This window comes from Sinocyclocheilus grahami, unplaced genomic scaffold (assembly GCF_001515645.1).
Source record: "Sinocyclocheilus grahami isolate Dianchi unplaced genomic scaffold, SAMN03320097.WGS_v1.1 scaffold919.1, whole genome shotgun sequence".
Classification (NCBI taxonomy): Eukaryota; Metazoa; Chordata; class Actinopteri; order Cypriniformes; family Cyprinidae; genus Sinocyclocheilus; species Sinocyclocheilus grahami.
The window spans coordinates 176,998-189,569 of NW_015506098.1; the positions used below are offsets into that span (position 1 = coordinate 176,998).

The 12,572-nt window shown below is 35.7% G+C and overlaps 1 protein-coding gene across 1 annotated transcript in view; it reads right to left on the bottom strand.

The window, feature by feature from the left end:
* dlg1b (discs large MAGUK scaffold protein 1b) overlaps nucleotides 1-12,572 on the bottom strand; it is a 147,903-nt gene that overhangs the window by 118,605 nt on the left and 16,726 nt on the right. Inside the window, exons 3-4 of the mRNA XM_016249289.1 lie at nucleotides 11,489-11,649; nucleotides 4,779-4,850 (exon numbers count right to left, since the gene is read on the bottom strand). Of these exons, the coding sequence (XP_016104775.1) occupies nucleotides 4,779-4,850; nucleotides 11,489-11,649 (233 nt within the window). The remainder of the gene's footprint in view (nucleotides 1-4,778; nucleotides 4,851-11,488; nucleotides 11,650-12,572) is intronic.

A 12,572-nucleotide genomic window follows, 5' to 3' on the forward strand; every position in this document is an offset into this window, starting at 1 on the left:
AGGTTCGGGTCGGGCTCAAGCTTATAGCTAAACTAAAACTATATGCAGTAGCCTAGGCTACGCTGCTTTCATAGATGCACGCACACACATTATAGCACATGACAACAAAGCACGGAAACTTTTATTAGTAAAATAGCTTCGACAGGCTACTGACTCACAACTTTATATTTCTCTGCAATGAGGGGGTAAAATCGCTGTTTTTGAAGTAACTAAGCCTCATTGCTTGTAGAGAGAGACGCAGACGCAGGTTCACACACACAACTTTCATCTCCCTCTCTCTTTCTCTCGCTAATTCAAATAAATGATATAATTAATTAATTCAAATAAATGCGATCTTACCGCACTGCATCTCTGTGTCTTATTTAAAGCAGGCCAAATGCTAACGAGCCTAACTGACGAAGATGACCATAATTTGCACGATGAATTATCGTTTTGTCGTATACAACCATTCAAAAACTCGGCAGAATTTATGTGACAGAAGTACCTGATGTTCATAAACTTTCATAACTGGTAAGTGTTTTTTCTTTTGCCTTGTGAACTGGCCGAGCCTTAATGATTCTGTTTCTTTACACGTATTTGTTTACTGACCGTTGCATGCAATCGTGAAATACAGCTTTTTTTTTTTTAATTGGCTATTTGTTGTGTGAAAAAAAAAAAAGATTTTGGGTTGGGTTCGGGCTCTAAATTGAACTGTAGGTCGGGTCGGGCTGGGTCAAACGATCTCGGGTACGGGTCGGGTTCGGGCTTCAGTTTAAAGTCTGTGCAGACCTCTATATTAGATACATTTGAAAGTTCTGTTATAATGCTACACTGTGCAGTCGTCACTGATCTATTAATACGCACAACATATTAAAGCGTCTTTGGTGTTTCCATGTTTTCTACAAAACAAAACCGGAAATCGAGGGGTTATGACGTCATTGGCAGGCGACACAATGACATTATGGACACGGTCCGTGTCACTAGTTAAAATCGCTTATTTCTCTGGATTTAAACATTCTTCGAACCATTTGGGATAATGTAAGCATACAAGTCAGCAAAATATATAACACTGTTCTAGTGGTTTTTGGATATTTTAATTAAAAAAATCGTAAATATTGTGCCTTTAAAGAGGAAAATATCATTTATTTATATGCCGCTTGAACTGAGGTGAATTATCTCACTACAAATTAAAGAGCATAAAACACATTTATTGTTTGTATTTTACCTTATAAAATTCACAGAAGGCTGAGACTTTGTAGTAACAAAGCACAAAGCTGCGATTATTGGGTGGCTTGCGTGCTACAAATAATGAATGAAATAATGACTTGAAAACGTTAAATATAATTTCCAAGCATTTAGCCTATACCATAAAACAGCTTGTGAATAGTCACGATTCACGTAACGTTATTTAGCCTACTTCAGAAAAATCAACAATAGGGCCCATGCTAAGTTAACAGAGTTGGAGCCCATAACGTTTGGGGGGGCCGTATATATTTTTTTTGCATATGGGGCTGATTTGCTACACCACTGCTTTTCAGGATAATAAAAACTTAAGGAATTGACCTGAACTTTATCATGCTAGTGTTAATTACAAATTCATGAACATATAAAATGACACTGCAATATTTCATTCACAACAGAGTTTCTCACATCCTGTAAAGACTGACAAGTACAGATTTGAAAATTGGGTGGCTTGCGTGCTACAAATAATGAATGAAATAATGACTTGAAAACGTTAAATATAATTTCCAAGCATTTAGCCTATACCATAAAACAGCTTGTGAATAGTCACGATTCACGTAACGTTATTTAGCCTACTTCAGAAAAATCAACAATAGGGCCCATGCTAAGTTAACAGAGTTGGAGCCCATAACGTTTGGGGGGGCCGTATATATTTTTTTTGCATATGGGGCTGATTTGCTACACCACTGCTTTTCAGGATAATAAAAACTTAAGGAATTGACCTGAACTTTATCATGCTAGTGTTAATTACAAATTCATGAACATATAAAATGACACTGCAATATTTCATTCACAACAGAGTTTCTCACATCCTGTAAAGACTGACAAGTACAGATTTGAAAGTGACAACTTGTACAGGAGAGAAATCCAGACACCCCACAGAGAAAGTGTTTTGGCAGATCTCAAGCATGTTGCCAGCAGATGCAGCCCCACCATAAGTCACCTCACACACGTTTTAACACTGAGCCAACAGTGTAAAAGCAGCCTTTATATAGCTCATATGTAGATGTCCTGAAATGCAGTGTAAGATTAAATATTTGATGCACACAGTGATAAGTCCTTCCCTTCAGAAGCAGCCTCTGTACTAGTGCATGCTGCAGTTTCACAAAGGGTTTTGGATCAAAGGAAACAAAAAGAACACTGGGTAATAAACAGTTACTAACAAAATAGTGCTAGTGTTGGTGTTCATGTTAAAGCAGGAACTTGGCTGGGGGGGGGACAAATTACTTAGAAACAGTCCACATTTCCTCTGACTTGCGAGATGAATGTTGATGTTACCAAGTCCAAAAATACACACGCGTCGGAATCTTAGTCTTAACATTTTTTTAAACATTTTAACATCCGAAGTAACTTCAGTTTCTCTGAGTTAAATATACAATATTGAGATTCACAAAAATGAAAAGTACATGTTGTATTTGCTAACAATAGAATATTATATATTATAACAAATCATACTGATTATAAGAATAATATGTCTGACAACTAAGCGAGTGTTGCATCAACACACAGGGGGAGGAAAGGGTCAATTTCAGCAAATCAGGTAACACGGTTGAAAAACGCCTATGCCGTTTGAAAATGCCTTAAAATTGGGAAATGCCTTTTTGTTCTGCAGAGACCTTATACTCCTTTCACTGGTAGAACACTGACTACATTTACATGGACATCAGTAATCAAATTATTTACCTTATTCTGAATAAGTCAATATTACGATTAATATTACGAACATGAGTTGCTTTTAGAATATTCCTTTTATGTGAGTTCACGTGCTGCTAGAACTGAGGCAATAGAGTGATCTGTTACGACACATTAAAGAGCCAAATTTATTGTTTGAATTTCTTTAAAATAATTAAAAAATATTTGAAAGCTAAGACCTTGTTTCATACCAGCAGTAACCTGCTTTGTCTTGTCTGTTGACGTGTTGTCAGTTTCCTCTTTGCTCCGCGATGTATTTTTTACTGCGTGAGAACAAGATGTGTAGTGTAAGAGCGGCATGGCTTGTCAGACATAGCAACAGTAACAAAGGAGGGTGGGTTTTTGGGAGGAAAGGGTCAATTTCAGCAAATCAGGTAACAGGGTTGAAAAACGCCTATGCCGTTTGAAAATGCCTTAAAATTGGGAAATGCCTTTTTGTTCTGCAGAGACCTTATACTCCTTTCACTGGTAGAACACTGACTACATTTACATGGACATCAGTAATCAAATTATTTACCTTATTCTGAATAAGTCAATATTACGATTAATATTACGAACATGAGTTGCTTTTAGAATATTCCTTTTATGTTCCCGTTTTACATGTTATAGTACATAAATCGATTAATGCTGCACGTCATTACGTCACCACGCGACACCATCCGACGTCCCCTTCAGAATTTCAAGTATAAACATATAGTTCGTCTTCGTTATGATGACATATACAGTTTCGGGTGTTTAATTTTTAATTTACTGAAAGCTTCAAGTGCAGTTAATTATTTGTCATGCTATACATGCAAACAGACAATGGCATTGTTGAAGCCATCTTTTCACAATTTCAAATTTGGAACATGAAAGTGAACTTCTGCATAATAACATTTAATGGGATATATGTGGTACATGTGAGACCATAAAAAAAAAATACTATTGTATTTCCATTTTCATTTGAAATTTCCATTACATTACTTTTTATTGTCTTTTTTATATATTAGTGTTATAGATTTTATTTCATATAATCGCTTAAATTCCAATAACAAGCTCCTATCACCAAAGACAAATTCCTTGTGTGTGTAAACCTACTTGGAAAAAGTTATTTCCATTTCTGATACGTCAGTCACAAGCTCAGCTATATTAGCTTTTACTACTTTTTTTAGCAGTAACTTTATGCTGTTGAATATAAGACAAAGTACAGTTAAAAAAATAAAATATTAAAAACTTTGTGTTAATTATTGCAATTGAAATGTGTCATCACAGTTGATAGTGAAATAGTGTGAAATAGCTCAATAGTGAAATTTAGTTTGACAAGGACATCAAGGTATAATCATTCTACACAAAAGGCAAAAGGTCAACAATGCAAAATACACAGACTTTGGTGTAAAAAAAACACAGCCCTTGGATAAGAGATTTAAATACACATTGGTAACAGGAGATTTTGAAACCAACACACCAAACTGACATTTTCACAATTATATAAAAAATATTTTTAAGTCCAATACCACAAATTATGAAAAAGTTATCAGCTGTATCAGGCTGATTACATTCAGAAACAAATGTCACATTTCAGAGATTGAGAATTTAATGCAGCTAACACATTTTGAATCACATTTTCCGTTTCAAAATTGTGAAAATGCCACCCACAGCTTTTGGCCACTAAAACTTTTCCCATCGATAATGCTGTGACATTTGTCCACGGCAGACCCATAAGGCGAGCCTAAATGAATGAAGCGCAATGAAACATGAGTCTCTCTATTCTTGGAGTAAACCCCATCGACGAGGCTTGGGGAACGGGGTAGGAGGAAATGAGCGGCCCAGACATGCGGCCATGGGGGATGCCCAACCCACCAGACCCGTGTCGGTATGATACTTACTTGGTCCAGCTCACTGGGGGAGGATTTCGCTTTAGCGAGCACATGAAGGATTTCATTTAGGAGGGGAGAGTCCTGAGAGTGGCCATTTTATTAACACAGAAAGAAACAAGAGGGAAAAGAAAAATACATTGAAATACACAGCAGAGGGGCAAGTTAGGCAAGTTTATTTAAAATGACCTATATTCCACTAGTATGAAGTTCAAAAGCCTGAAAAAAACAGCAACTAATATTTTGTTTATATAAAACAAAATATTAGAGAGTACTGTAAATTACAGTGGAAGACAAATGAGAATAAACCTGAATAAGTGATTATTGCATTAATGGTATTATAGATCATTCCAAGTCACCTCTTTCGGGCTCAGATTTTCAAGTTGTAGTGATATAAAGGTGTACCAGTTTATAGAATCAGACCAGTTTAGTGACTAACTCACCCAAAGAAAATATGCAACATTTTGCCTTGTGACACGGGTCATTCTGAAAATGTTATATTGTTGTTAGTGGAATATTAGTCAATCAGTAAAGGTCCTTTTTCAGACTAAGCTAATGTGTGGAGCCAATGATGCTCTGCTAAAAAATAATATTATGTTCTTTTATAAATATATTCAAAAGTGGCTGTTCATGTTGTACATGTCTACACACTGCAGGCAGGTGGTGGTATTGTGACAACTGCCTTAAAAAAAAAACAGACTGGTCCAGCTACAAGCATGCATATTACATCAACATGGTTCACACATGTAAGTGTAACTGCTGTTTGAATGTTTTCATATACGGTGAAAAACTTTAATAGATCCAAAAGGAAATGTAATGAGATTTTAAAGTAAAATACTGTTGTATGTACAGTTTTTGGAAGTAAAAATAGCAGTGCATCCTACAATTTACAATGAAAAAATGTAACACTTACAGAATTCCCTGTGACACACTTCATATTTTATATTTTTTTAAAGAAATAAATATTTCTTATTAGCTTAGCTTCTTCTTATCAGTTATGTACATTAGGGTTCCATGTTTCATCTTATGTTGTAAAATCCATGTTTATTGCATTATTTAATGTTGTGTGTTAAAGTGATAGTTGACCGATAAATTAAAATGAGTTGTTAATTTACTAACCGGCAGGCCATCCAAAATGTAGGTGACTTTTTTCTTCAGTATAACAGTAAGGAATGTTTTTAGCTGAAACCATGTTCCTTGGTGATTCATAAAATGCAAGTCAGCGGTTGCCCATATTTGAGAATAAAAAAAGCACATTAAGGAACACAACATTAAAACCCGTGGCTCATGATAATATATTAAGGTCTTATGAAGTGATTGGTCTATGCAAGAAATTGAACATAATTCACAACATTATTATCTGTAATTCATAGCATCAGGCAAATAACTGCTTGCATTTTATGAATCACCAAGGACCATGGTTTCAGCTAAAAACTTATTTACTGAGTAAATTACCAGCAAATTTTATATTTTGGGTGAACTATATCTTTAAGGGTCAGTCACACTGCACTTTTCATTCCACTGACTTCTATTCTTATGCATGCAAACACAGGAGACAGGAAACGCAAGCTCACACGAATTTTGTGTGTTCCAGCGTTCAAGTTTGGTGAACTCTTTGGTGACCTGCGAATTCGTATCACACGAAGATGTGTGACTCACTAGTATAAGATTGGTGTAACCTGTGTGATTAAATATAACAATGCTAACTTTAAACCTGCAGAACTGGAGAAGTAGAATTCAAAAGTGACTGATAGATAGATTGATAGAAGGATTGCATATTTTTACATTTTGTACGCATTATGTAATACACATTATATAATTATGTTGAATTATGATTTTTAAAAGGACACAAGAGAGTCACTTCATATTAAGACTGTTGTGGTGTCAGTAGAAATTTTGTGTGCTCAAAGTCTAGCATGACCGTGGCTTTACTATGATGTTGTTCTGTACTGGTGTGTATGACACAGTGCACCTTCTATATTAGTATTTACTTCAGCTTGTGGAAAAGCTACTTGTGATGAACTCTGATTCTTCACATGGCTTTCCATTTACCACCTGTGTTACTATGGTGGTTGTCAGTATATGTTAAAAGTACAAAACAGTTTAGTAGCAGTGTGGTTATACATTATTTCTTTTTTCTTTTTTAAAGGGATCATATGATGCGATTTCAAGTTTTCCTTTCTCTTTGGAGTGTTACAAGCTGTTCGTGCATAGATAAGATCCCTAAAGTTGCAAAGACTAAAGTCTCAAACCCAAAGAGATATTCTTTAAAAAAAAAAGTTAAAAGTCATCCACACCCTCCTAAAATGCCTCATTTAAACACGCCCCACGTCTACGTCACTGTGTGGGAAGATTAGCTTAACACCGCCAAAATGTTCACGCAAAGAAAGAAGGTGTAATTTTTATTCTCGCTGTAGTATTGTTGCCGCCGCAACCATGTCGTGGAGACGCTGTGTGTTTCATTATGAAAGCAAAACTACTTTGTTTGGTCTTCCAAAAGAGGACATAACTAGAAATCGTGGTTAAGTTGTATTTACAACACTGTTCCAGAACAGTTCAAACCAAATATTCGAGTGTGTGCAGTGCATTTTATGGAGGACTGTTTCCTGGGAGAGTAGCCTACAATGCGGCTGTGCACAAAGGCTGTTTCTATAAAGTGGGGCAATTCCAACTTTGCAAGGACAGTTTGGCACTTCTGACTCACAGCCTGCAAGTATGTTTTCATATTTAAAGAATTTGCCACTGATGATTCAAACGCGAATTTTGAGCAGTGTAGAGCAGCGCTTCTTGTTTGTCCTTTCTCAGATCACAAATACAGACATGGTTTTACGTTTACGTGGCCCTATGCTACGCAACGCGTAAAAAGACAGTATAAGTCATTATAATCAATAATTATGTCCCCACTGGATGCTACAAATGCCTCGTTTATAATGGGTTTTATTGGTTTTGTGTCATCGCGCCGGGACAGGGCATCACAGTATGGTAAGGGGCGTAACATTTCCATCACACGCTTGAGGCATTCGGCCAATCACAACGCACTGGATAGCTGGCCAATCAGCGCAAACCTTGCTTCTTCAGAACGATGTGCTTTGTAAAAATCGACGCATTTCAGAAAGGCGGGGAATAGAGAAGCAACAATAATGTACAGTATGTGGAAAATAATGTGTTTTTTTTTTACCTTAAACCGCATAAACATTGCATTACACCAAATACACAAAATAATGTTCTTTTTAGCAACATCATATGACCCCTTTAAGCTGTAAATATTTACAGGTTGTTCTGTAAAGCTGTTTTACATTTTTACTGTATTTTTTTACATAATTATTCTGACAATAACAGCTGCCAATTTTATTTTGTAAAATTAACAGGATTTGTTTTTTTTTTTTTTTACAGTTGCAAGATGCTAGTAAGATAGTGGTCTGTCAAGTCACTATCCAACCTCAATTTCATTATTACAAGTGATTAATTCATGCAATTTTCAAGTGGGTACAAAGCATGTTAGTTTATTTTTTATCTATTTAGTTTGTTCACAATTATGTTAGACCAGTGTTTCCCAACCGGGGTGCCGTCTGTCGAGAGCAGGGGTGCCGTGTAATAAATCATTTTTTAAATATTTTTTAATTGCTAAAATGTTCAAAAAAGCATCTATATATAATATCCATTTCTGATGTCGCCAATAACTAGAGATGCACCTGAAAGTTCGGCTGCCGAAAATTTGTTCACCGCTCAGGTTTCACTTTCACATGGTGTGACGCTCTATGTATTATCCCGCTCCATGTGTGTGCGCTCCGCTCAGTCGCTCCACTCGTATACCGTTCATGCGAATCGGACCAGCAAAGTTCACTCAAAAATTGAGCCGACAGGAAACATCGATGTAGTACAGTATTGTTTCTGTCTGCAATAGCCCTACTGTGTTGTAACATGGTGTGGTATATGGGCAACTCTGGTAACGGTGCCCTCTCATTCATTGATCTGCTAACCGCTATGTTATGCTCACGTGTTCTGATAATAATAGCTTTCTAGGACTAAACATTATTTGGATAATTGGTAAAAAAAAATTATATATATGTTAAATATCTTAACCCTACTGTTACCTGAAAAACTAAAAAGCAAATTATTTAATTCGAAGGCCTGTCGTAATTTTTTATTTGTGCTATCATTATTAATTTCTTTATTTGTGCTTATTTTATTAGCGACTGCTTACTTGTCATTTTTTATTCAATTCAAAGTTTGAAATCAAGCTATCTCGTGCTACTGCACCAAAATTACCCCACTGTAAAATAAAAAAAACACTGAGTGAGCAAAAATTTGTGAGATAGCTAGTTATAATGGTAATTAAATAATGTTTACATATGTATAAAAGGCTACATTAAAATCTGTCATATAAATTGGTTTCTTCATTAGAAATTAGCCTACTTATTGCCACCATTGACGGACAACATTTTTAAATAATATTAAAAATATCTCTATGACATTATATTCTGCAGTTCTTCCCTGTTGTACCGAATATCTATACTTTTCAAATCATCATATCGAAGTTAGAAATTCAAATATTGTGACAATTAATTTTGTAGGGTGCCACAAGTTTGTTAAAATTTCCAAAGGGTGCCGCAACTAAAAAAAGGTTGGGAAACACTGTGTTAGACATTATAGTACGGCAAAACGTTTAGTAAACTTTAGTAAAACTTTAAAAATTTAAACTGCAAAATGTCTGGAGTTACCTTAGAATTCCACAGCTTATCTGTCCAGCAAGTACACTAAAATTCCATAACAAACATTCAGTCATAAAGGAGTGTTTCTTCAACTATGGGCACTTTTGGTCGTGTGTATTTCTCGCTGTCAGTATTTTGTCTACTAGCAATGTAAAACTACAGACATACATCACAAGAGAATTTTGTCATTACAGTGTTTCAAAGCATTTTGTGGTGGGATGAAACTTGAAACATTTTTTTTATATAAATTTATGGCTAGAAAGTTTCCTAAAAACGCAATTACATTGTAGAAAAATTAAGGCTGGGTTTTCTGTAGATATTGTTTGCAAGCCGTTATATTGATGTCTTTGCGCGGTTGAAACACTGACTGCTGCCGCTTCTCTTGAACTGAGGTGCTACAGTGATCCATCACTCCACAGTAAACAGCTCCCAAACAGCATTTATTGTTTGAATGAATATTGTAACAAAATGGACAGAATTTGAAATCTGAGACTTTGTTTCATATCAAAAGTGGCAAAGCACAAAGCTTATTGTGATTTATTGGATGGGATGTGCGTTATAATGTTCTGTTTATTAACTGAAGACAGGCTACACTAATAGATTCTTGGGATTGAAGAATAGATATTGTTTCGTAAAAATGAGAATCGATTAAAATCAAGAAATCAATATTTTTACCCAGCCCTAATTATTTAAAAAAAATTTATTTTATACACTTTATATTTTCACACTTTGTGCATAGTTGCATAAAATTGCAGTTTGATTAGAAATGCACAATAAAAAAAATACTGTTTGTTTACTAGTGATATTTGCCATTTACCATTAATTTACAGACATAAAATGATTGGAGCGTAATGAATTGTGAGCTTACAAAACTACGCATAAAAAGTTTGTTTCATTTTGTTGTGTGCATTACACATTTGTGAGAACCTTTTACACTTTTAACTCAAAGCTGACTGGTAGAGACAACTGTTGTGTTGTCTTCTCCTCTCCCATTCGCAGCTTACCAAGTCCACTGTTTTCCACATTTTTCATAACTGTGGTGAGAAATGACCAGTGCTGAAATAGTTTTCATGACTCTTTAAACAAACACCAAGCAGCAAAAGTCTGAAGGTCTCCATACATCCACTCCTACATTTAAAAAATAGATTTTTACTGCTTGTTCACTTTAGTCACAATTCTGTACCAACTTATCTATCTTGTTATGCTTTTAAGAGGACATTTAATGACTGAAAATTGCTTCCTTTCAGGATATTCTGCATAAGTACAGTATTCTGTTCCTCTGCATCAGGGAAAGAGAACATCTGCTACTAAAGTATTCAAGTGCACAAACAGCATGCACAGAGACTGCAGTTAGAGTCACGGAGCGTAAAGACTCATTCGTCGTATTTGTTTTCAACCACGTCACGCACAGCTACTGAGACCGATTTGCTCTCCCTGAATCCAGGAAGATAGAGTGTCTTTTCTGACAGTTTCTGTGAAAGTGTCATTCTGTACACGATTTCCACCAGACCCTTTTAAGATGGATTACAGTAAATTTTAGGATCAATGATAATTGTGATTGACTGTGCATGCAAAGCAGGATGTCAAATTCTCAGAAAGCCTGACTGATGATTACATAGAGGGTGTGACTGTAAAAGCATGTGCCCATTCCCCATTCAGAACAGTTACAAATGAAGATTAAGACTGCCATTAATCCCCAATAAACATGTCAATCAACAGTAAGCCATGTTTGGTTGTTGCTTTGTAATCTGAATACTAGCCTATATAATTAAATGACCATGTTGTGGCATGACTTGTTTCATGACTTGTGAAAAACAAGCAGCTTGCCCTTTTCTGAATTTCTTACAAAACATTCAAATGATTTTACACTGAGATGTTTGTGAGATGCTAGAAATGTGTTTGCAGACTTTGAATGACATACAAAGTTTTACACACAGCATCAATCTGACCTAAAAAAAAATTCACTCTATCTAATCCTATTCAGATGATTAGAAATTAAAGCACACTTACCTCTATGCTGGTGCTAAGGCTGGGCAGGGTGCCTGAAGTCACCGTTGTGCTTTGAAAGCTGGAGAAATCCCACAGGTTCACTGGGTGTATTGCATCGGGCACTTTCACCGATTCCCCACTCTGATTTTCCAATAAGGTCACTTCATAAAATTCCTGGATATCTGTTAAAAGAAAATATTTATTTCAGTTTTTCTGTAATACCCATATCTGAGTGAGCTTACTAAAAAGAAAAGGATAAGCAAGATACAGTGGCCCCACAAAATATGTAGACACTTAGGCCACATGTAAATGTATGAATTTTACTGCATACACAATTTCATTTTAAAAAGTACTTTTTGCCATTAATTCTAAACAACCAGCACCACTGTGATTTTTTTTTAGTGGATCCATGGAGTCATTTCCGTTCAAGTTCACACAGGGCGTAGCAGCCACAGGTGTAGTTCATTACGTTAACTATAAATGTTTCACTAACATTTGACAACCGGAAATTGACCAAAACTCTTACATTTTTAATTGTCTTAAGTGTCCAACGTCTTTTAGTGGGGCACTGTATTTGCAAGATATATAGATAGAAGTGTTTTGAAGGTCATTCAAGGGCACAGTATTTGTGCAGATTAAAATCTTGTGAATGCTTGTTCATTAATGATCAGGGTCTCTTTACTGATGTGATTTAGTAGCCAATGACATCTATAAATACACATCTTAGAGTGAACATCAGTTTAAAGATTACAAACAAGGGTGTGGACTGAAGCTAGAGGTCATGGGAGATTTAAAGGTCGTTCACAGCTGTTACAACATTCATCAGGTTATAATCGTAATTATACAAGGGTCAGCAAGCATGCTTTCAACAAAAACAACAGATGGACCCCACAGGAACTTTTTATTATGAACATTTATAGCACTTATTTGAAAGCCACCACCCAGTCATGAGTAAACACAGTGCATATTTATGTATGTACATGGCAGATAAGACTTTAAAGACCACTTTAAAAATCAAACAAACAGTAGCAATCCACACAAAAGGCATATGTGCGGTTTCAAATAAATTAGGGAACTAGTCTCTTCCATAAGTAGAGGGGAAATG